The sequence below is a fragment of the Carettochelys insculpta genome, chromosome 24 (assembly GCF_033958435.1).
Source record: "Carettochelys insculpta isolate YL-2023 chromosome 24, ASM3395843v1, whole genome shotgun sequence".
Taxonomy (NCBI): Eukaryota; Metazoa; Chordata; order Testudines; family Carettochelyidae; genus Carettochelys; species Carettochelys insculpta.
Window position 1 is genome coordinate 19,838,811 of NC_134160.1, and position 26,008 is coordinate 19,864,818.

Sequence of the window (26,008 nt, forward strand, 5' to 3'; positions counted from 1 at the left end):
TCTTTGTTGGAGTTATGAGGCTTTGGATAAAACAAGGGTAAAACTATAGGTTTGTTAATATGAAACTCTGAAGAAACTTTCGGAGCAAAGGCTGGATGCAGCCGTAAGGTGCCTCCTTTGAAAATACTGTGCAGGGTGGCGTTGCCATAACTGCCGCAAGCTCGCTCACCCTGCGAGCTGACGTGATTGCAAGAAGGAAGGTTGTTTTTATTGTAAGGAGACGAAGGGAAACTGTGGCTAAGGGTTCAAACGGTGGTCCCGTTAGCGCGTTAAGCACCAGGTTCAACCTCCACGAAGGTGGAAGTGGTTTCCGAGGGGGGTACAGGTTCACCAGCCCCTTGAGGAACCTGATAACCATGGGATGGGCAAACACCATGGGCCCTTCCTCTTCATGCAAGAAAGCCGATATAGCGGCAAGGTGGACCCTTAACGAGGATAGGAAAAGTCCGCCTCTCTTGAGGTCCAGTAAATATTCTAATATTACAGATATAGGCACATCAAGGGGAGCTAACTGCTTGGTAGAGCACCATGCAGTGAATCGAGTCCACTTCTGCTTGTAGGTCTTCCTGGTAGAAGTCCTTCGGCTACTTTCTAGGACTTGTTGCACTCCCTCTGTACATGTACTCTCTAAGGAGCTGAGCCATGGATTAACCATGCTTGCAGTTGCAGGCCTCAGGGGTGTGGATGCACTATGGACCCCTGGGCTTGCGTGAGCAGGTCCGGCGCCACTGGAAGGGGCATCGGTGGGCGGTCCGACATGCGCAGAAGCAAGGGGAACCATTGCTGTCGATCCCAAGTTGGGACTACTAGGATCATGCGGGCTCTCTCTCCCTTGGCTTTCTGCAAGACCTTGTGGATTAGCACTGTGGGAGGAAATGCGTAGAGCAGAGGGCCATTCCATGAGATCGCGAATGCGTCCCCCAGGGACCCCCATCCCAGTCCTGCCCTGGAGCAGTATTAAGGGCACTTCTTGTTGTGTTGAGTGGCAAACAGGTCTATCTGGGGAAACCCCCATGCGTGAAAAAGCGGTTGTAGCAGATCGGAACCGATCTGCCACTCGTGTGCGAGTGCGAAGCGCCTGCTCAGCTGGTCTGCCTTCACGTTGTGAGCGCCTGGCAAATACGAGGCTTTCAAGGTTATATTGTTGGCGATACACCAGTTCCACAGCCAGACTGCTTCCGCACATAAGGCACAGGACCGAGCTCCTCCTTGTCGACTTATATAAAACATGGTGGAGGTATTGTCTGTATTGATCCCGACTACTTTGCCTTGTATATAGTCTCGAAAGTGTTTGTAGGCGTTGAACACTGCTCTGAGCTCCAGTATATTTATATGCAGCGACTGTTCCGTAAGGGACCACAGTCCCTGCGTCACCTTTTCACCCATGTGTGCTCCCCACCCTATGTGGGAGGCGTCGGTGGTGAGGAAGATAGAGATTTGTGGATGATGAAAGGGTACCCCTGTTAGCATGTTCTTGGGGTTTACCCACCATTGCAGGGATCTGTGCACCTCTGATGTGGGCGACACCACCCTGCGGACGGTGTGTGTTGCCGGTTTGTAGACGCTCGCCAGCCAATGCTGCATGCTGCGCATATGCAATCTGGCGTTCTGCACTACGAACGTTGCTGCTGCCATGTGGCCTAGCAGCTGTAAGCACGTTAGAACTGGCACCATGGAGCTGAAGGTGATGACTTGTACGAGGGAACCAATAGTGCGAAAGCGAGCATCTGGTAGATAAACCCGTGCTGTGATGGAGTTTATGCGTGCCCCTATGAACTCTATGTCCTGTGTGGGGTCTATCTTTGACTTCACGAGGTTGATGACCAGGCCCAGCGAACAGAACGTGCTTGCTGTAACGCGTACCATGCGTAGTACCTCTTCCTTCGAAGCCCCTTTCAGTAGGCAGTCGTCCAGATATGGGAATATAAACACCCTCTGTCTGTGCAGGTAGGCTGACACCACTGCCAGGGTCTTGGTAAAGACTCTGGGGGCCGAGGAGAGGCCGAACGGCAGAACCTTGTATTGGAAATGTTCTTTGCCGACCATACACCGGAGAAAGCGTCTGTGAGCCGGGTGGATTGTTATATGGAAATACGCGTCTTGTAAGTCGAGGGCTGCGAACCAATCTCCATCGTCCAGTGCCGTGAGAATAGAAGCGACTGTGATCATCTGAAAGCGTTGTTTGCGCAAGTACCGGTTGAGGCCTTGAAGATCTAAGATGGGCCTCCAGTCTCCTGTTTTTTTCTCTGTGAGAAGTATCTTGAATAAAACCCTTTCCCTTGGAGTTGCTCCGGCACTCTTTCCACTGCCCCTATAAGCATAAGATGGTCCACCTCCTGCTTAAGTCTCGCTTCGTGGGAGGTGTCCTTGAGATGGGGCCTGGGTGGAGGTCGTGGCGGTGGGAGCGACTGGAAGGGGATCGCGTAACCCGTGGCTATGATCTCCAGTACCCATTTGTCTGTGGTGATCTTTTGCCACTGGGCGTAGAACGGTCAGAGGCGATGATGGAACATTAGCTTTGGATGACATTGCACGATGGTAGTGATAGTGCAGCCCTCAATCTGTCCGTCAAACTTGTTGCCTTTGGCCCTGCCCCAAGGATGCACGGCTCTGTTGGGAATGTCGCCTGGGAGTTCCATACTGTTGGTGCTGTTGATGCCGCCCTTGTTCGTAGCCTCTTTGGTACTGAGCACGCTGGGGTTGATATGGGTATCGTCTTTGCTGAGGGTAATACTTTTTCTTCCTGTACGGAGGGGTATAAATCCCCAAGGTTCTGAGAGTGGCCCTTGAGTCTTTACTGGAATGAAGGACCGAATTAATTGATTCAGCAAACAACTTCTGCGTGTCAAAGGGGAGATCGACAATCTTCGCCTGGAGATCCCTCGGGATACCCGATGTCTGAAGCCAGGATTCCCTGCGCATGACCACTGCCGTAGCCGTTGAGTGTGCCGCTGTATCTGCTACGTCCAGGGCGATCTGAACTCCTGTCCTCGAGGCTGCGTAGCCTTCCTGCATGATGGCCTTGAGCACCGGATTCTTATCCTCTAGAAGCGAGTCCATGAGAGAAGTCAGTCTGGAGTAATTGTCAAAATTATGGTTCGCTAGGTGTGCTGCATAATTTGCCATTCTCAACAGTAGGGTAGAGGAGGAGTAGACCTTTCTGCCGAATAGCTCTAGCTTCTTGGCATCTTTGTCCGTTCCCCCTGCCTTGTACTGGGAAGTTTTTGACCTCTGTTGAGACGATTCCACCACCAGTGAATTTGGTTGTGGGTGACTAAACAGGAACTCCATGCCTTTCGCCGGGATGAAGTATTTCTTATCCGCTCTCTTGTTTATAGCTGGAGCGGACGCTGGGGTCTGCCATATCGTGGTAGCGGACTCCATAATTGCTTTGTCTAGCGGAATAGCTATTTTAGAAGAGGCCGGAGGTCTCAGATTTTTGAGGAGCTTATGGTGCTTCTCCTGCACCTCTGCTGTTGGGATGCCTTGCATAAAGGCCACCCTTTTAAACAGCTCTTGGAACTGTTTGAGATCGTCCGGGGGGTGGACATCCCCTGGGGCCGTAGCCTCATCAGGGGAGGACAGAGAGGAACCACTGGGGTAAGCCTCCCTTGAGCCCTCGGGGTCCTGTTCACGATGATACATCCTCTCGCTGGAGCTTTGCGAGGGAAAAATCTCGGGGTTCCAGAACCAACTCCCCCTGAGATAGCTGCGTTTCCGTCCCCGTCCACGATTGCCCTTGGGGATAGTGAACCGTCTGGGGGGACCTGTCCCTGGGGGTGTGCTGTCTATGCCCAGCGTGATAGGGGTGACCATGGCAACGTGGGCACGGTTCCTGGGATGGAGACCTGGACCACTCTCGAGGCGCATATCCCCGGCGTATGGGGAAGCGAGATCGTCTGGGTGATTGAGACAGTGGTGAAACTGATTTGTGGTAGTACTCCAGTGGGTCAAATACCAGAAAAGGCGAGGGTGGCCCGAGCCATGGTGACGCTGGCTGGAGGAACGGGGAGGGAGGCTCAGGGTAGACTGGGGGAGACCCCTGCCTCCTTGTTGGAGTTCGCAGCATAAGGGGAGGGCTTAGAGAGAGCAGCACTGCAGCCCTGTCTGGAGAAGGGCTGCGGTGCCAGGTTTTCTCTGCTGCCTTTCCCGTCCCCTGTGGGGCTGACTCCGCCCCTTTCCGCGCCGGGGATCTCGGCCCCGCTGTCGGTGCCGCGCGCGTGGTCTCCGCCGGCGCCTGCAGGCCGCATGCCTGCGAGCTCTGCACCGTCGGCACCCTGGCGGTCTGTGCCGCTAGCTGCGGTGCTGCTGGTTCCGGCGCTTGCCTGGCCGCCGCTGTGACTGCGGTGCGGGCCGGCTGTTTAATCATCAAAGGCTCAGCCTCTGCCACGTGCACTTCTGCGCCGCCGCTTGTTTGTAATTGCAGCTGGGGGCTATGTGCTGCACCCATCCCACTCGCTGTGACTGACGGCAGGGATCGGGCTGGAAAGAGCTTCCTCCGTTTTTGCACTAATGGGGTGAGGGACACCGCCTTCCTTTTATGGGGCCCTGTGGGTCCCTCTTGTTGAGGCCGCTCCGGCACGTCTGGCTGGAGGGCCTTATCAAAGAGCAGCATTTTTAGCCGCATTTCTCTGTCCTTCCTGGCTCTGGCCGTGAGCTTTGAGCAGGAGCAGCATTTCTGGGTGACATGAGATTCCCCCAGGCACCTAATACGTTGACTGTGCCCGTCGGAGGCCGGCATAGCTTCGCGGCATGCCTCACACTTCTTGAATCCTGAAGAGGACATTGCGGTGAGTCTTTGAGTTGTTAATAGGGTACTTAGCACCTTCTCTGTGCTTGTTCCCCTCTCTCGGACCCAGCCTGCCGCGGCAGGAGGCCTAATGGCCTTACGTCCCCGGGCCTCCGCTGCTCCTCTGGTTACTAAGGCTTTCTGCCTATGCTGTTATATACCATTTTTTTTTTTTTTTTTTTTTTTTTTAAATAAGAGAAAACAACAAGCTAACTGAAAGTCTGAAAAGACTGAAAAGAAACTCTAAAAACACTAAGAACATTAAATACGCTGACTCTGGCCGCAGCCTGAGTGGATTCCATCTGCAGCCGATGGTGGTTAAGGAACTGGAGGGGACCGGATCGCGCATGTAGCCGGGAGCGCGTAAGGCAGAGGCGCGTGCCAGCGCACGCGCGGTCCAGCAGAAACTGCTGGAAAAATCCAATCTGCAGCGCCAGGGCAAGCCCGACACTTATCGTGGAGCACCCATGGGGACACTCGAGGAAGAACTAAAGCTTCTCAGCAAGTATGAACAGTTTAAAACAAGCAAAATAAGCTAGCAAGCCAAGAGAAGAGTAACAAAAATCCTAGTGCAACTAAGCTGTGGCAGAAATCAAACCATTGTTGAGAGAATTTGACAGGAACTACAAAAAATGCGTCTTTAAGAAATCTGAGAAGAATGATAACTGAGAAAATGACTTTCGTGTAGAAATGGAAAGTAACTAAGTAGGAATAGTTTGATACAACACACAAGTACACTGTTTCTGGATCTGTACTTTATTCAAGTAATTGATTTTCATGAAACTTGTGCTTTCACTTGTGTGTGTGTGTGTATATATATATGTGTACACACACACACACACACACACCCTCTATCTCATAGAACTGGAAGGGACCTTCATAGGTCAATGAGTCCAGTCTGCTGGCCTCACAGCAGGACGTATCACTATCCCCGACAGATTTTCTTTTAATCCATTTTCAACAGCTACCTAATTGGCTCCCTCAAGGATTGAGCACAAAACCCTGGGTTTAGCAGGGCATTGATCAAACCACTGAGCTATCCCTTCCCTCCCCTGAAATCTATCCAGCCCCCAGACAGGCCGCCCTCAGGGAATGAACTCATAACTCTAGGTTTAAAAGGCCAGTGCACTAACTACTGAGCTATCCCTCTCTCCCTCATGTATTTTTTTTCTAAGAAAATACTTTCGGAAATGGTAGGTGAGTAAAAAGTTAAGTATTCACTTACTCACTTTCACCCCACTAGCAGTTGTGCAAGCCAGTATTCCAATTTGCTAAGGCACAGCTGCCATAGAAAGGATGTGGACACACTGAAGCAGGTTCAGTGGAGGGCAATGAAAATGATTAATGGGCTGGAGCACATGACCTATGAGGGAAGGCTGAGAAATTTGGGCTTATTTAGTTAGTAGAAAAAAGACTGAGGGGTGATTTGACAGCAGCCTTCAACTTCCTGAAAGGAGGCTCTAAAGAGGATGGAGAGAGGCTGTTTCAGTGGTGACAGATGGCAGAACAAGGAGCAATGGTCTAAAGTTACACAGGGAGAGTTAAACAGCAACGAAGGGTCCTGCGGCACCTTACAGACTAACAGAAAAGTTTTGAGCATGAGCTTTCGTGAGCACCAACTCACTTCATCAGATGCTGGTCTTGGAAATCTGCAGTGCCAGGTATAAAAAAATGTATAAAAAATAAAAAAATATAAATAAGAGGGAGAGGTGTAGTTTGGATATTAGGAAAAACTATTTCACCAGGAGGGTGGTTAAGTACTGGAATAAGTTACCAAGACAGGTGGTGGAATCTCCATCCCTAGAGGTCCTTAAGTCCTGGCCTGACAAAGCCCTGGCTGGGATGATTATGTTGGGATTGAACCTGCTTTAGGCAGAGGGCTGAACTGGATGACCTCCTGGGGTCCCTGCCAGCCCTAGAATTCTCTGATAGTTGTGATTTGTAGCTTCAATGAGGCACTTCAACTCAGAGGAGTTTAGTGGGACTACAGGCTGTGTGCCCCATCCCCCCATTCCCTCTGAAAAGAAAGGTTACTCACCGTAGTAACGGTGGGTCTTCGAGATGTGTCCCCGTGGGTGCTCCACATTAGGTGTTGGGCTTGCCTGGCGCCGCAGATCGGATCTTCCAAGCAGTTTCTGCCGGACCGCGCATGCGCCGGTGCGCGCCGCTCCTTTGCGCGCTCCTGGCCGCGTGCGCGATCCGGTCCCCGCCAGTTCCTTGACCAACCGCCTCGGATGCTCCTGCAAAACACTAAACAGAGATCCGAAGCGGGGAGGATGGGCGGGTAGTGGAGCACCCACAGGGACACATCTCAAAGAACCACCGTTACTATGGTGAGTAACCTTTCTTTCTTCTTCGAGTGTCCCCGTGGGTGCTCCACATTAGGTGACTACCCAGCAGTAACCCAACATAGGAGGTGGGTAATCGGATTATGTGCAGCTTGTCCCCGAGAGGACCGCTGTCGAGAGATGGGTATCCTCTTGGAATACCCGGTGAAGGGCATAATGTTTGGCGAACGTGTCATAGGATGACCAGGTCGCCGCTCTGCAAATGTCTTTTAGCGCAACGCCCTTGAAAAAGGCTGTTGATGCCGCCACCGCCCTAGTGGAATGAGCCCTGGGCGTGGCCAGTAAAGGAGTCTTTCTGGAGTTCATAGCACATTTTTATGCAGGATACGATGTGCTTCGAGATTCTCTGCGAAGAGAGACCTTCTCCTTTCGATTTGGGAGCGAGAGAGACTTGGAGTCTATCCGTTTTCCGGAAGGACTTGGTCCTGTCTATATAGAAGGCTAGCGCCCTCCTCACGTCCAGGAGGTATAGGCGCGCCTCTTTGTTAGAGTTATGAGACTTTGGATAAAACGAGGGTAAAACAATAGGTTCGTTAATATGAAACTCAGAAGAAACTTTAGAAACAAAGGCTGGATGCAGCCGTATGGTTACCGCCTCCTTGGAAAAAACAGTGCAGGGTGGCGTTGCCATAACTGCTGCAAGCTCGCTCACCCTGCGAGCTGACGTGATTGTGAGAAGAAAGGTCGTCTTTATCATAAGGAGGCGGAGAGAAACCGTGGCCAAAGGCTCGAACGGTGGTCCCGTTAGCGCATTAAGCACCAGGTCCAAGTTCCATGAAGGTGGAAGCGGTTTCCGAGGGGGGTATAGGTTTACCAACCCTTTGAGGAACCTGGTAACCATGGGATGGGCGAACACTGTGTGCCCTTCTTCGTGTCTGAATGCCGAAATGGTGGCAAGGTGGACCTTTAACGAGGATAGTGAGAGTCCTCCTCTCTTGAGGTCCAGTAAATACTCTAATATTACAGGTATAGGCACCGAAAGGGGGGCTAGCTGTTTGGTAGAACACCATGCCGTGAAGCGAGTCCATTTCTGCTTGTAGGTCTTCCTGGTGGAAGTCCTCCTGCTACTTTCTAGGACTTGTTGCACTTCCTCCGTACATGCACTCTCTAGGGAGCTGAGCCATGGATTAACCACGCTTGTAGTCGCAGGCCTTGGGGGTGTGGATGTACTATGGACCCCTGGGCTTGCGTGAGCAGATCCGGCGCCACCAGAAGGGGCATCGGTGGACGGTCCGACATGCGCAGGAGTAGGGGGAAACCATTGCTGTCGATCCCATGTTGGGACTATCAGGATCATTCGGGCTCCTTCCCTCCTGGCTTTCTGCAAGACTTTGTGGATCAGCACTGTGGGAGGAAAAGCGTAAAGCAGGGGGCCCCTCCAGGAGATCGCGAATGCATCCCCCAGGGACCCCCGTCCCAGTCCTGCCCTGGAGCAGTATTAAGGGCACTTCTTGTTGTGTTGAGTGGCAAACAGGTCTATCTGGGGAAAACCCCATGCGTGAAAAATCGGTCGCAGCAGATCGGGACGGATCTGCCACTCGTGCGTGAGTGAGAAACGCCTGCTCAGCTGGTCTGCCTTCACATTGTGAGCGCCTGGTAAGTACGAGGCTTTCAAGGTTATATTGTTGGCGATGCACCAGTTCCACAACCGGACTGCTTCCGAGCTCCTCCTTGCCGATTTATATAATACATGGTGGAGGTATTGTCTGTACTGATCCGACTACTTTGCCTTGTATATGGTCTCGAAAGCATTTGCAGGCGTTGAACACTGCTCTGAGCTCCAGTATATTTATGTGCAGTGACTGCTCCGTGGAGGACCACAGCTCTTGCGTCACCTCTTCGCCCATGTGTGCTCCCCACCCTATGAGGGAGGCGTCTGTAGTGAGAAAAACCAATATTTGTGGTTGGTGGAAGGGTACCCCTGTTAGCAAGTTCTTGGGGTTTACCCACCATTGCAGGGATTTGCGCACCTCTGTGGTGGGCGACACCACCCTGTGAACGGTGTGCGCTGCCAGTTTGTATACGCTCGCCAGCCAGTGCTGCATGCTGCGCATGTGTAACCTGGCGTTCTGTACTACGAACGTCGCTGCTGCCATGTGGCCCGGCAGCTGTAAGCACATCAGAACTGGAACCATAGGGCTGAAGGTGATGACTTGCATGAGGGAGCCGATGGCCCGAAAGCGTGTCTCTGGTAGATACACTCTTGCTGTAATAGAATTTATGCGTGCCCCTATGAACTCTATGTCCTGTGTGGGGTCTATCTTTGATTTTGCCAGATTGATAACCAGGCTGAGCGAAGAGAATGTGCCTGCTGTGACGCATATCATGCGTAGTACCTCCTCCTTCGAGGCCCCTTTGTGTAGGCAGTCATCCAGATATGGGAATATAAATACCCTCTGTCTGTGCAGGTAGGATGACACCACTGCCAAGGTCTTGGTGAAGACTCTGGGGGCCGAGGAGAGGCCAAATGGTAGGACCTTGTATTGAAAATGTTCTTTGCCTACCATGAACCGGAGGAATCGTCGGTGAGCCGGATAGATAGCTATGTGAAAATACGCGTCTTGTAAGTCGAGGGCTGCGAACCAATCTCCATCGTCTAGTGCTGTAAGGATGGAGGCGATTGTGATCATCTGAAAGCGTTGCTTGCGCAGGTACTGGTTGAGGCCTCAAAGATCTAAGATGGGCCTCCAGCCTCCTGTTTTTTTCTCCGTGAGGAAGTACCTCGAGTAGAACCCTCTCCCTTGCAGTTGCTCCGGCACTCTTTCCACTGCCCCTATGAGCATGAGATGGTCTACCTCCTGCTTCAGCCTCGCTACGTGGGAGGCCTCCTGGAGGTGGGGCCTGGGTGGAGGTCGTGGCGGTGGGAGCGACTGGAAGGGGATGGCGTACCCCGTGGCTATGATCTCCAGCGCCCATTTGTCTGTGGTGATCCTTTGCCACTGGTCGTAGAATGGTCGGAGGCGATGGTGGAATAACCGCTTCGGATGACCTCGTGCAATGGTAGTGATGGCACAGCCCTGGATCTGTGTGTCAAACTTGTGGCCTTTGGCCCTGCCCCGAGGACGTACGGCTCTGTTGGGAACGTCGCCGGGGAGTTCTGTACTGCTGGTGCTGTTGATGTCGCCCTTGCTCGTAACCCCTGTGGTACTGGGGACGCTGTTGCTGGTACTGGTACCGTCTTTGCTAAGGGTAGTACTTTTTCTTTCTGTATGGAGGGGTGTAAATCCCCAGGGTCCTAAGTGTGGCTCTCGAATCTTTACTGGAATGAAGGACTGAGTCAGTTGATTCAGCAAACAGCTTCTGCGAATCGAAGGGAAGATCGACTATCTTTGCCTGCAGATCCCTCGGTATACCCAAAGTCTGGAGCCAGGACTCCCTTCGCATCACCACTGCCGTGGCTGTGGAGCGTGCTGCTGTGTCCGCAACATCCAGGGCGATCTGAACTCCCGTCCTCGAGGCCACGTAGCCTTCTTGCACGATGGCGTTGAGCACCGGTTTCTTGTCCTCTGGAAGCGAGTCCATGAGGGAGGTTAACCTAGTGTAGTTGTCGAAATTGTGGTTCGCTAGATGCGCTGCGTAATTTGCCATTCGCAACAGTAGTGTGGAGAAGGAGTAGACCTTTCTGCCGAACAGCTCTAGCTTCTTGGCATCTTTGTCTGTTCCCCCTGTCTTGAATTGAGATGTCTTTGATCTTTGTTGCGACGATTCTACCACCAAGGAATTTGGTTGTGGGTGGCTGAACAGGAACTCCATGCCCTTCGCCAGCACAAAGTATTTCTTGTCCGCTCTCTTGTGGACAGCCAGAATAGTCGCAGGGGTCTGCCATATCATAGCGGCGGACTCCAAGATTGCTTCGTCAAGCGGTATTGCTATTTTGGAGGAGGCCGGAGGTCTCAGATTTTTGAGGAGCTTATGGTGTTTCTCTTGCACCTCTGCTGTCTGGATGCCTTGCGTGAAGGCCACCCTCTTAAACAGCTCTTGATACTGTTTGAGATCGTCGGGAGGATGGACGTCCCCTGGGGCCGTAGCCTCGTCCGGGGAGGAGAGCGAGGAACCACTAGGGTACGCCTCTCTGGACCCTTCAGGTTCCTGTTGGTGATGGTACATCCGCTCACTGGAAGCTTGCAAGGGAAAATCTCGGGGTTCCATAACCAGTTCCCCCTGAGATACTTGAGTCTCTGTCCCCGTTTGCGATTGCCCTCGGGGATACGGGACCATCTGTGGGGTCTTTCCCTGGTAGACTGCCGGTGGTGTCTATGCCCCGCGTGATAGGGACGACCATGGCAGCATGGGCACTGTTCTTGGGAAGGTGACCTGGACCACTCCCTTGGTGCATGCCCCCTGCGTCTGGGGGAGCGAGATCGTCGAGAGACATGGGACACTGGGAGAGAGCGATTTGTGATAGTACTCCAGCGGCTCAAACCCCAACAAGGGTGAAGGTGGTCCCAGCCAGGGTGAGGCTGGTTGTAAAAATGGAGATGGGGGCTCCGGGTAGGCTAGGGGGGACCCCTGCCTTCTAGTCGGAGTCTGCAGCATGAGCGGAGGGCTGAGAGAAAGCAACTCTGCAGCCTTGTCTGGAGAGGGGCTGCGGTGCCTTGTTTTCTGTGCAGCCTTCCCCCTCCCTTGAGGGGGTGGCTCCGCCCCCTGATGTGCAGGGGATCTCGGCCCCGTCCGCGCTGCGCTCGGCACGCTCATGGGCGGTGCCGCATGGGCGGTGTCCTCTGGTGCCTGCAGGCTGCGTGCCTGAGCGCTCTGTACCGCCGGTTCCCCGGGGGTTGGTGCCGCTGCCTGCGGTGCCGCTGGTACCGGAGCTTGTTTAGCCGCCGCCCTGCCTGCGGTGCGGGGCGGCTGTTTGATTATCGGAGGCTGAGTCGCCTCCACGTGGCTCTCCATGCCGCCGCCGCTCAGCTGTTGCTGCAGCTGGGGGCTGTGAGCTCCTCCCGTTCCGCTCGCTGTTGCTGCCGGCAGGGATCGGGCTGGGGAGACTTTCCTCCGTTTTTGCGCTGATGGGGTGAGGGAGGCAGCTTTCCTTTTATGGGCCCTGGAGGGTCCCTCCTGCTGCGGCCGCTCTGGCACGTCTGGCTGGAGGGCCTTGTCGAATAGCAGCATTTTAAGCTGCATCTCCCTGTTCTTCCTTGCTTTGGCTGTTAATTTTGCACAGAAGGAGCATTTCTGTGTGACATGGGACTCCCCAAGACACCTTATACAGTGACTGTGCCCATCAGACGCTGGCATTGCCTCTCGGCAAGACTCACATTTCTTGAATCCTGAAGAGGACATTGTTGGTGAGTCTTTCAGTTGTTAATGGGGTACTTAGCACCTTCTCTGTGCTGTTTTCCCCCTCTCCGATAGCCTGCCGCGGCAGGAGGGCTAATGACCCTAGGCTCCTGGCCTCCGGTGCTCCACTTGTTACTAGGACTGGACTGAATTCCGTCCCGCTTGTTGTTTCTTGTTTTCAAAAAAAAAAACAAAAACAACAACAACTGGCTAACTTAACAATAGACTAAGAACTTGAAAACTTTAAGGAAAACAGCTAAAACCATTGAATACGCTAACTTGGCCGTAGCCTAGTCGGATTCCGTCTGCAGCGGATGGCGGTTAAGAGGAACTGGCGGGGACCGGATCGTGCACGTGGCCAGGAGCGCGCAAGGGAGCGGCGCGCACTGGCACATGCGCGGTCCGGCAGAAACTGCTTGGAAGATCCGATCTGTGGCGCCGGGCGAGCCCGACACCTAATGTGGAGCACCCACAGAACACTCAAAGAAGAATGTTTCATCCCTGCTGTTCTGGCTTATAAAAGGACTTTGTAGAATGCACTTTTTATTTTTTATACCTGTGTTTTAATACATTTTAAGCTTTTTTGTCTTTTTGTAATTTTCAAAGTTTCAGAAAAGTATGGAGGGAAATCCGATAATGTTTAACAACAGATGAAGTTGAGATGCAAAGAGTTCAAGCTTTAAACCCGTTAAAACACAGAGACACAAGGTGGATGAGGTAATATCTTTTTTATTGTGAAACAGCTTTGGTTTGTGAGAGATTAGTCCTTTTGAGCTTCAGAGATCTGTAGAAGAGCTCTGAGGAGTTCCAAATGTTGTCTCTCTCACCAACATTATTTGGTCCAATTAAAGATATTATTTCACTCACTTTGTGGCTCTCATCCAGGCACCACTATGACTGCAACAAAATAGCAAAATTCACTATATCACAGGTCAAGATATCCAAAATAAATACTCTAATACCAAACATGATTTGTTGATTTAACAATTCCTTCACTCGTCCATTCGTTATAAGCCCAGTTCAGTTTATATAAGTGAATTTTAACTCTAACAAGTTTTAAAAGCTGCATTTTTCTTGCTTTCCCTATCTACAGATAATTTAATTTAGAATAATGAAAATATTTCAGGATTCCTGTGTACTGTGAAATCAGCTAATTTCTACGTTATTTGGAACTCCCTACAAAACATCCCAAGCCCTAGACATTTCAGATGCCTAAGTATCCACTGGAATGGCAGTTAAAGTTGCCTTCCCCAGCCCCACCACAATCTGAAATGGCACCACTGATGAGTCAGGAGTAGTCAGAGGGCTGCAGGAGCACCAAGGGCAAGATGCAGCCCCCTTACAATAGCATGGAGCTCACCATGAGCTGCAGGCCAAGCACCAGGCACAAGGGGCAAGTGCTGTTGCAGCAAAGGAGCAGAAAGTGGTTCTTCACAGTAGCTCCAATTGAGGAGGGAGAGCCCACTGAATGGAGAGTGACTCCCCCAGATTTTTTACCCACTGTTTCATTTCACAATCTGATGTCACTCAAAAACAGCAGCTCCTTCCTGTGTGTCATATCTGGGGGAAAATGTTTAATTCAGGGGTAGGGAACCTTTCCTGGGTCAGGGGCCACAGTCCAGAGGCAAATGCAAGTGAGAAGCAAAAACCAAAACCAAAACCAAAACAAACAGAATTCTCACTGATGTACCACATTCCCCTCACACACGAGAGCCTTGGAGGGCCCAAGTGAGTAGACTGTGTGCTCCAGCCCCATGAAAGCATGGCAGGAGGTTGGAGCTCCAGCATGGGCTCCTCAATACTGGGAGGAAGCCCTGAATCTCGGGAGTCAAGCCAGGGGCTGCACCCAGCCTTCCGGGCCTTAAGTTCCCCATCCCTTATTTAACCTAAAATAATCCATTCTCCATATAACTCTTGAAGGCAGGGTTTGGCCAAGAAGGACTTTGACAACTCCCTTTGCAAGGGGAAGAGACAATAGCCCTATACTCAAAGGAGCAAGATACTGAACAGCTTCCAAGGGAAACTGGGGGAGGGGGACTGTGCCTGGGATGGTGGTCGTGGAGGATGGGGGGGCACGGACAGCAGAGGCACCAAAACGCAAGCTTGCCTAGGGCACCATGTTCCCCATGGCTTGATTCTGATAATTTTGAAATCAACTGCTTCTAAGGTTGAACAAGCATTTTTGTCATTAATAATTATAATGCTAAAATACACAGTTGTGAATGTGGACAAAATAAAAACATTTCTGTAATTTGACTCCTGCATTTAATTGGGCTACCCTTTAGCTTTATAAATGAAGGCTATAACTACATTTAAATTCCAGATTTCAAATATAAATACATAGTATATGTGTAGATAACACATGCACGCGCACGTACACACACATATCTGCATCTTACGTAGGAGGTGTATCTATATGAAAAAATAATGGAGCCCTATGACAACTCAGGAAGTTAACCATAGATTTCTATAGGATGGCTACTTTTTATTTCTGGATACTTGAGTATTAACAAGATGAGACAACTTTGTACTTTTACCAGTCATTTTCTAGGAGGATACTCTGACTTTTACTTAAACACATCTTTTGCAAAGTAATTGAATTTTTACCAAGTAACTTTTTTGTGTACTCTTTCCACCACTGCTTTCATGTCATAACCACAGATCCTCTGAACTGACCCCTATTGTGAACTATTCGTTCATCACAGATCAGGGCAGCCTGGATGCAGAGGAGCTCCAAACTAGATTACTATAACCTTTCTTTTTCAATATCCTTTAAAAACAGGTTAGTATTTTGAATGACTCACCTAGCCCTGTTACCACCATGGCTCCTAGATCAGCAACATAGTTTCCTTTGCGAAATGTAGCAACTCTTCCTCCTACACGATCCTTTAGAAATTAAAAAATGAATCAGCTATTTTCAATCAAATTTAGAAAAATTACACCTTGGCAATAAAGTCCCTCTTCCAAAATCACTCCCTTGGAAATCTCCTATAGAGATCTACAGAGGGTAACCTGAACCAAAATAAAACTATATGTTCTTTGACTGAATACCCCACGAAACAGGTTACTCCATTAGCTGACTGAAGTATATTTAATGCTTCTGAGAAGGAAGCGTTGTATAGTCAGGGCTGAGGAATAAGATTTAGGACATCTGGATTCTATTTATTTGTTAATGAATGTTTACATTTCTACAGTATTCAGTCATGGATCAAAAGATGGGTAGAGGAGCAGCCGCATTTTACAAAACAGGAAAATTTAGGCATATTAAATGGAGAAACTCCTGACAGCTGTGAAATACTGTCCCAGTTTAACAGATGGAAACCACACTGCTGGGGATATTGAAAATTAGACTGAACAGTGCCCAAACATAGGTACTGTGAGTAAAGAAATATTACTTACCCGACAACAGCTGTGGTTCTTTGAGATGTTGAAGCAGCATGAATCCCCACTGCAAATGCACATGCACCTCATACACTGGGAAATCTGATTATTCTGAATAGCTGTGCCAGTCAAGACCATGCAGACCTTGACCTTCCTTGTGCCCTTGTTTGTGGGCTTAAGATGGCTGCAACCCTTTGTAAGCTCCTTCTACCAGCTTGGTAACAGCTGAGAATTCTGAATCAGGAATGGATGAGGCTAGGTCCATGCAGACATCTCAAAGAATCAGAGTTACTGTAGGCTAGCCAACAGTTTTTGAATGTGTTATGGTAGATACCACTCTAGCTGACTGGCAAGAAGTATCCCCTCACGATGGTAGGAGTGAGTAGTTTCACCTGAATTAGTCAACAGTGATCACAGTACCATTTTACCAAGAACTCAGTATCTATTGGTATCTGACTTAGCAACTAAGTTAAAGCCTCGTGTGTGAGAAAGACTGGTGCCATGATACACTGATACTAGCACATTTCTGAAGTAAGAAGAGGATGTTGTTTACCCTATAGTGGGTGAGGGATACACCTGTCAGCTAGTAACTGTGACATATACCGTCATTTTTTGTGATGAGACTGCCTGACATTTGCAGCACTCCACTATGACTAAGAACAGATGGAGCCAGTATCTGATAAAGACAGCTAGTATAGATCATTTTTAGCTCCCAGTGTAGAATGTGTCACTTGGGGAAGACAAAGCAGGCTGACTGACTGATCTGAATGAAAATTTGAAACCATTTTCAGAATGAACTTTATGTGAAACCTGAGCAGACTACGAAATAAACTGGGAGGGAGGGGAGTTCTGCTACAAGACCATGAAGCCCATCTCACGCTCCTGTTTGAAGTGACAGGCACCAGGAAGATCAACTATGTAGAAACGTGATTCAAGGAACATCGTGAGACAGGTTCAATGAGAAGCTCCGTGAGCCTCAGGAATATCAAACTGGAATTCCCAGCAGACGTATGTTCTCCGACATTTGGGTAAGCATATAATAGCTATTGAAAAATCTCAACACCATAGGGTTAAAATGTACACAACTGTACATGAGGCTGGCAAGCAGAGATTGCTGCAAGGAGGATCTCAATGGATCTCAAGGACCAGCCTGTTTTAAGTACAATAATTAGTTTCTTTAGTATCAAGGCCTGAACTGGGACTAGATTCTGTTGGGTCATCCTGTTAAGAACTTCTTCTATTCAGATGAGTACACCCTTCTGATGTTGTCCTGCTCTGAATAAGGATTTCCTGGATCTAAATGGAGCATTTTCTATTTATGGTACTTAACCAGTCAAAAACCATGACAAGAGCTGAAGTAAAATCTGAATGGGGTATCTGACAAGGAGGGAGAGACTGAGTCCAGGAGCTGACTCAGAGGCTCAATGGACACTTGGAGCTGTCTCATTAGCCAAAACTGCCTTGGGCCAGTATGGAGATGCAAGAATTATTGCACCAATGTCCCATTTGCTACTGGCAATTCCCTGATCTCCATGGTAATAGATGGATAAGCATACAGCAGACCTCGGGTTCCAAGGCAGGAAGAAGACATCCAGTAACAGTTCCTGACTCAGGTCTCTTCTGGTGCAAATGTGTTGACATTTGGTGTTGTGCTATGTAGCAAGCTAGTCCATTATTGATATGCCCAGTAACTTCATTTATGCACATCAGTTTACAATGCATCTGTGCAAGAACCATTTGTAATTAGTCACTGAATGTCTGCTTGGGATGTCTGCTAGGGCTGTTGCTAACTCTTGGGAGGCAAAAGATCATAGATGTAACCTTCTGATAGATTCAAGTCTAGAATTCAAATGCTCTCGTACAGTAAACTCTTTCATATCCAGAAGCCCTAGGACTGGGAAGTTGCCACATATTCAAACATTCCGGGTAACAGAGAGGTACACCTAGCAATGGATAACACTAAAGAAAAGCAAGATATTAACAAACAAACAAAAACGTATTGTGACAGGGTGAGACCAGGGGAGCAACTTGAGAGAAAAGCAGCTCATCACAGCCCTAGCAATCAGGCAGAGTGGGAGCAGCCGGGGAAGAGGCTACCCTAAACCAATTAGGGCCAGCTGGTCCCATTTAAGGATGCTTTTAAAAACCTTTCCCAAGTAGGGGGCCAGGGGAAGAGTGTAGGAGGAGGCTGGAGATTCAGACAAACAAGAAGGGAGTTAGAGTGCAGTTCAGACTTTGGATAGTTACAACAGAGACTGTGGAGGCAGGGGGAGCAGTTCCCGCAGGTAACCTGAGGGCTCACCCAATGACGGAGGGGACTGGGGACTCTGCCTGTTTGAACCAGCTGGTGGGCTCTTACCTGCTGCACTTTGGGCCTTGGAACCAAAACCCAGACCCCAGCAGGGGCAACTGGGCCCCATGTGGCAGGATTGTGGCCTAAGAAGAGGAGTGGGGCCCGGGAGATAACACAGACCCTGTCACATGTCATCACAGGGATGGGATATTCCCCAGCTGACACACCTCTGTGAGAAGGGAAGACAAAATGGAGGATGTAGTAAAAGCACTCGTACAGGCCACCACAGTGCAGAAGGAGGCTATCAGGGTCCAGATGGCTGCCCAGAAGGAAGCTATGAAGCTACAGTAGTAAACTAATCAGCTGTTGATAAGACAGGCTGCCCAGAACTGGGCCACACCGCAGGAGGTAATGATGCAGTTGCAGACACCGGCTGCTCAGGTGCAGTGTCAAGATGGGGCACGATCCTGGCAGGCCTGAAGATGATGGGAAGATTTTGTGGAGGCATACCTCTTGGCCTTTGAAAGGACAGCAATTCAGGAAGGCTAGCCCTGAGTCCAGTGGGCCATCATCCTGGCCCCGCTCCTGACCGGAGAGGCACAGGTGGCCTACTTTGACATTCCTGAGGAGGCTGCCACTGAATACCTCCATCTCAGGGCCAAGATCGTCACCAGGCCTGGAATAACAACTGCTGTCCGAGCCCAGAGGGTCCATGGGTGGAAGTACCACGAGGACAAAGCTACAAGGTCCCAACTATTTGACTCGATCCACCTGGCCCAGCAGTGGCTGAAACCTGACTCCTATGACCAGAGAAGATTGTGGAAATGACTATCCCGGACTGGTATATAAGGGGGCTGCCGCCTGACCTATGAGGGTGGGTCAGCTAGAATAACCCCACTTCATATGATGACAGTGGCCCTAGTTGAGAGACAGTTAATGGCTAAGGGTCTCTCACAGCTCATTGTGGGTGAAGCCCCGATGTGGAAGAGCCAATGCAGTGTGACCTCGGGGGTCAGTGGGACCACTGCAATCTGTTAAATATGGTAGATATAGTGATTGCCCCCCGTAGGAACACATGACCTGTCAAGATGAAAGGCACAGAGACCACTGCCCTGATAGACTCACGAAATGCCATCACGTTAGTCTCGGGGCAGCTGGTAGGGCAAGAACAGCTTTCCCAGAGCAAGTGTACGGGGTCTCCTGGGTGCATGGAAATGTAAGATACCACCCTGTCGTCCCTGTTCAGATACAGATCCAGGGGAATGTCTCAAGGACAGCAGGAGTGATCCCAAGGCTCCCATAACCAGCTGTAACTGGAACTGACTTCCCCACGTTTAGTGACATACTCCCTATAGGCGAGGTGATGGGGGGTATGGAGCATCTGCCCTATGAGGAGAGATTAATAAGACTGGGACTTTTTAGCTTGGAAAAAAAGATGATTAATGGGGGGATATGATAGAGGTATATAAAATCATGACTGGTGTAGAGAAAATAAATAAGGAATTATTTCCCATTGTTTGTTTTAAACCTGCTACCTATTAATTTCATTTGGTGACCTCAAGTTCTTGTGTTGTGGGAAGGAATAAATATTTTTTCACACAACACACAGTTAACCTGTGGAACTCCTTGCCAGATGTTGTTGTCAAGGCCAAGACTATAGTAGAGTTTAAAAAAGAAAAAGATAAATTCATGGAGGATGGGTCCATCAATGCCGTTTAGCCAGGATGGGCATGGAGAAGTGTTCCTAGCCTCCGTTTGCCAGAGGCTCGAAATGGGCGACAGGGAATTGATTCCTTGATGACTACCTCTTTGTTCATTCGTGCTGGGACACCTGGCATTGGCCACTGTTGGAAGACAGGACACCAGGCTTGATGGACCTATGATCTGACCCAGTATGGCTGTTCTTATGGTAAATGGTTTGATCCCTCCATTAATCTTAAGTACTTCTGATAGTTGGACAGATGGATTTATGGGAGCTATTCGCAAGCCAAGATTCTTGAGTCTGGAGAGAAGGAATGATGGAGGCAAGTGTCACCAACCTGAACCTAAGGTAGCATATATATTGGACATTCTTCTCAGATCTCAGATGAAGACACCTCTCTACAGGATAAAGAAATATTGGAAGTAGAAGCCTTTTTCCCTGTACTCCTGAGGTATTCTTCTAAGGCTTCTAGATGAAGCAACAGAGACACTTTTTTAAGACTCTGGAAAAAGGCCCTCAAAGAGGGAATAGGAAAGGAGTGTACAGCAGCAGAGTGTATATATGAATGGAACAGCCATGGGCAGTGTTTATGATGGACCAAATCCAATGCAACATGGCAAGGAAGCTTCTGAAAACTGGTTACTGATTAGCTCTGAAATGGATTCTTTCAAATCTGACCTCTATGGCTGCGTCTACACGTGCACGCTACTTCGAAGTAGCGGCACCAACTTCGAAATAGCGCCCGTCACGTCTACACGTGTTGGGCGCTATTTCGAAGTTGAAATCGACGTTAGGCGGCGAGACGTCGAAGTCGCTAACCCCATGAGCGGATGGGAATAGCGCCCTACTTCGACGTTCAACATCGAAGTAGGGACGTGTAGACGATCCGCGTCCCGCAACGTCGAAATTGCTGGGTCCTCCATGGCGGCCATCAGCTGGGGGGTTGAGAGATACTCTCTCTCCAGCCCTTGCGGGGCTCTGTGGTCACCGTGGGCAGCAGCCCTTAGCCCAGGGCTTCTGGCTGCTGCTGCTGCAGCTGGGGGTCCGTGCTGCATATACAGGGTCTGCAACTAGTTGTTGGCTCTGTGTATCTTGCACTGTTTAATGAAAGTGTGTCTGGGAGGGGCCCTTTAAGGGAGCGACTTGCTGTTGAGTCCGCCCCGTGACCCTGTCTGCAGCTGTGCCTGGCTCCCTTATTTCGATGTGTGCTACTTTGCCGTGTAGACGTTCCCTCGCTGTGCCTATTTCGATGTTGGGCTGAGCAACGTCGAAGTTGAACATCGACGTTGCCAGCCCTGGAGGACGTGTAGACGTTATTCATCGAAATAGCCTATTTCGATGTCGCAACATCGAAATAAGCTATTTCGAAGTTGGGTGCACGTGTAGACGTAGCCTATATGTCGTGGCTGACAGGCAAAAAACAGGCATCTTCTTAAACATCATGCAATCCATACTCCTAATATTTTCCATGAAATACTGGTGTGTCTGCTGGTGCTGTCTATAGAGCTTTCTATAGAAGAAGAATATACCCAGTGATCTCAGAGTACACCCCTTGAGTGCTTTAAGGAATGCAGTGTTTCATAAGTTTGTTTACAGAAGAGCTCCATCCCCTTGAGGTCCTAGGCCTCAATTGATATTCTGGATGCTAACAACCAGGAAGTCAGTCTCAGTTACAGCTGTGGCCTTCTATCGTGTGACAGTATTGGAGCATCCATGGCCGCCTAAAGACTGTTCTTGCAACAATTTGACCTTTATTCTTCCATAACTCATGTGGTACTTTCACCAGGAACGGAGTCTCCACTATCCCATCTACAGAAATTGTATTTGGTAGTTTGCTACATGGAGTTTCAAGGTGGCAGACAAGACGACAAGTTAGCTTTTGGGGATCCTGGGTTTGAGTGGAAGTAGAAGTGATCAAAGATTTTTAAGGCACCATGTGCTTCTGCACCCATGTTGCCATGGACTGAATTGTAGCTGGGGGAGTTGGTATATAGGTACCCGCTCAGCTGCAGATGACTGGTTCAATGCCACTTTGTGTCTGTTGTGATAGCACCCTGCAAGAGGGATCTCACATACAGGCTCAAAAGTCTGCCACCTATGCATCTGCCATAGTGGGTCTTTGCCTACAAGTTTATGCTCTAAAAATTCTGTTAGTCTATAAAGTGCCATATGACTTGTCATTGTTTTTGCTCAGAAGACAGAGAGGGATCCCCACCTAGAACCAGGGAAAAGACATAACGTGATGACAGTGAAAAAGAACAGTGCTTGTGGTGGCAATGCCACATGCTGGTGCCTTGGTCCTTGCTTTGTGTGTGGCCCCAGTGCCAAAGATGTCATCTTAACAGCTCCACCAAGTCATTTATTAGTCCCATAACTGCACACTAGTGTCTTCAGCAATGCTCATGTGTCCTTTCTTTGGTGCAATATCTCTTGTCCCTTCAGGATAGTGCCCCCTGTAGGGTTTGGAACCACCTTTGGTGTCCACCTGACCCTACCTGTCAATCTTCCCTTTGTGTTCAATGGCCAGTTCCCATGAGGTAGTAAGTACTGCAGACACAGGTCCTGAGTCTATCTGTCCAGCATCTGTTGCAACATCGGGTGCCAAAGACTGGGTGCAAGGTGATCAGTGTCAATGTGGTCTCTTTCAATTGTATTTGATTCCTGGCCTCTCCTTTGGAGCTGGACTTTAGGGCATGGTGTGTGGTCAGAGAGGTTCTCACTGAGAGCAACCATTCTGGTACTTGAGGGTGGATGCCTGATCTGAGGTCACCCATCCATTCAGTAAATGGGATATCAGTCATGTACATCTCAATCTGAGAGTTCTCAGAGGATTTATACTGTGAACATGTATTGGAGAATTGGCTTTTCTCCAGACACAGAGATTATTTGCTGTAACCATTGAGCACAGGAACGTGCCCACTGTTGGTCACACAATGCTGAAATCCCCAGGGTTTCAAAGTTGGCACATGGCTCCTCATGCTTCTGCATAAGGGGTATAACTTCACCTTTTAAAGGGATCATCCAATCTAAAGATGTAACACAAACTGAGGATTAAGATAGATTCTCTTCAGAGCTAGTCAAGAGGCCGATTTAATACAGCAGAGTCTCAACATTCGTGAGGGATTGGTGTTAAGAACCCTCACGAATCTTGAATTTCATAAATAGCATTTTACTCCCTTGTGGAGACAGGGAACTTGATGGGGATTGCCTGCATCACCACAGCAGCAGCAGCTGAGGGCTCCTTTCTCTCCCCATTAACAGCGGTATTTTCCTAATGATCTTCTGGACCACGCAAGACTAACAGGAAAGCACCGGTTAAAATTCCTGCTGTAAAAGAAGAAGGATGGCACCACCACACTCTCAGCAGGGAGATGTTGGTGTACTAAACTAACAAACCTACATATTCCTGCTTCTGAGCTGAAGAAGGTCTAGCTACTTAGTTGTCTACCTAGACTGACAATGGTCACAGCAACAAGTTCACGTTGACACAGCACATTCAATCACACAAATAGTTTATTAGTTGTAAATATTGGCTAAATAACTTCATTAGCTAAATGGGGAGCAAGTTCATACCCTGGCTTCCAGAAGTGTGACATCCATTCCAAAACTCTGCAACTGGCGAGCTGCAGCCAAGCCCGAGACTCCAGAACCTATAATGATCACCTTGCCAGTCTTCTTTGCTAGAAAAATGAAAGCATAAGTTATGGGATAAATGTGTGTATTGGTGCAAGCCTAGGAGTGTAAGGATGGAAGTCTATTTTAAAACAATCTAATAGTAAAATGTAGCTGTGATTGCTTCATAACAGCTAGTTAATTAGCAGGAAAAAATTGTGAAATTCCAAATGTAATGGAATCAGCACTTAGCTGTCAGCAAAGTTAACAATGAAAAAAAAATGCAAGCAAACAGAAAAGTTTACAGCAACATGTTCAGAAATCCTAGTTGAACATTCAGACAAGGGCACTAGGACCAGTACGGAGGTACCTCCTAGTTACAGATACCCTATCAGACATTTCCTTTCTGGGGAAAAAAGCAGCTCCAGGAGAGCTATGCAGCTGAGCAAAGGAATGAGCTCACTTATCATTTTGAAGGAAGGTGCTTTGATTCCTTCTGTTTCATGGAGGAGTTGGAAGCTTTGGGTAGACTAGCTCAGATGTTTGTATGAACGTGCAATCTGCAATCTATACAAATTGACAAGTATCTGGAGAAGATGCAGGCTTACAGGGCCCTGAGGTGGTTCAGGTTTAAAAGGGAAAGTTATTTTTAAATATGAGGTCTTCAAAGAAGACGCAACAGTCTTCCTCCTTGGCTTGTGCTCCCAATCAAAAAACTCAGATTCTGGAACTATGAGATAGTGCAAGTGGATGCGAATTAACATAATACCCCTCCCTTCTAGTGGTCAGTCATGTTCTATGTTCCCAAAACCTTCTAAGCAGTCCTTGAATTATGCAGGAAATGGGATCCCCAAAGCAAGACAATCCAAACAATGCCAATGGAGCATAGGGAAAACAGAAAAGAAAAACAGTGCAGGATTCTCTAACTGAGGAAAAAGGATGAATATATTAAGGTGAAGCATAAAGGCTTTTCCATATATAAAATGGTAGTATTTTAACTGGACTGGTACAGATAAAAACTTTTCTGACCCATAAGGATACCTTCAAAGGGCTCTATAAAAAATAAAATAAAAAAAATTACACACAACTTCCTAGAATTAAGGAAAACATTCTTCCTGCACGATATTAGAATTTATTTCTCAGGCACTTCACTAGGACTAAGACCATGGCAATTTTAGTAGTTTAAAATCCCAAGAGTCTGGTAGTTTTAAACCCAAAATACACAATAAAGTCTGAAATACTGAACATAAAAATTTTTTTTTTTTTTAACTCCAAAGTAACTCAAATACAGGACAGACAGCACTTGTATTGTGGTGATGAATGGGGGGTAAAAACCCTCTAGAAATATAAACTTTTCAGAATTTTCAAATAATTCAGCTTTGGGATGAGGGGAGAAAAGAAAAGGAAAAGTTTAAAAAAAAAAAAAAAAAAAAAAAAAGCAAATTTCAGCCAAAAAGGAAAAATTTTGGGAGCCAAATTACCACCACCAGTGAGCATGACCTTCTCAAGCGTTTACTAGCTGTTCCATTATCAGAGTGCTAAAAATTAGGTACATTTTGGGCCCACAGGTCACAAAAAAAAAGTTTCATTTGAAATCATCTATAAACCTACTTGGTAGAGGCTTTATCCTTTTGTAGATACCAAAGTTGATTAGACCATGACGCTCTAGATAGCTGTGAACTCTGTGAACTAAGACAGTGTCACCTGCAGAATAACAAAGATTAAAAAAATATCTATTTTTATCACTCTCTATAACGAAACAATCTTTAATCATTTACTGCATGGCCAACACGTATACACAGAGTGAAGAACTAGTTACGCTGGTGCCCACCTTTAAGAAAATTAACCATACTCTTTCCATCCAAGTGCATAATAGAACACTCATGAAGCAAAAGAAGAGAGGTTACTTACTTTGTGCAGTAATGACAGTTCTTTGAGATGCGTGCCCCCATGGGTGCTCCACAGTAGGTGTTGGGCTCACCCAGCACCACAACACAAGATTTTCTTAGCAGCACTCAGGGGAGCTATGCATGCACAATTGCAGTGTGTGCAGTTCACACCACTGAAGATCGTGCATGCAGCCTCACTCTCCTCAGGTTACTTCACTGACAAGCTAATGAAGTATATTGCACTGAGAAGAGTGGAGAAGGGTGGGACATGGAGCACCCACAGGGACACACACATCTTGAAGAACCATTGTTACTGCACAAAATGAGAAACTTCTCTTTATTCTTCGAGTGCTGTCCCCATGGGTATACCACTGTTGAAGCTGAAAGTTTTATTTTCTTTTAAACTTTGAATTTTAAGCTTAACAAGGTAGCAATGTAAGGTAACATATTAACACATGTAACATTTATTGATTAAGTTCTTTAATTGAATACACGTCTCCTGGTATCAATGACACAGCAAACCACAACGGAGGAAAGGATTATAAAAGCATGTTGCTTTGCCATGGGACTTTGGGTTCGCCTTGCCACCAACTACAGAGCTGTGTCTACACGTGCACGCTACTTCGAAGTAGCGGCACTAACTTCGAAATAGCGCCCGTCGCGGCTACACGCGTCGGGCGCTATTTCGAAGTTAACTTCGACGTTAGGCGGCGAGAC

At 48.5% G+C, this 26,008-nt stretch overlaps 1 protein-coding gene across 2 annotated transcripts in view; it reads right to left on the bottom strand.

The window, feature by feature from the left end:
- The window catches only part of KDM1A (lysine demethylase 1A), a 206,653-nt gene that overhangs the window by 71,810 nt on the left and 108,835 nt on the right, over positions 1-26,008 (bottom strand). For both annotated transcript variants that reach the window (XM_074976102.1, XM_074976101.1), the window contains 3 exons: positions 25,014-25,106; positions 23,364-23,470; positions 15,219-15,300 (listed from right to left, as the gene is read on the bottom strand). In XM_074976102.1, coding sequence (XP_074832203.1) covers positions 15,219-15,300; positions 23,364-23,470; positions 25,014-25,106 — 282 coding nt within the window. The remainder of the gene's footprint in view (positions 1-15,218; positions 15,301-23,363; positions 23,471-25,013; positions 25,107-26,008) is intronic.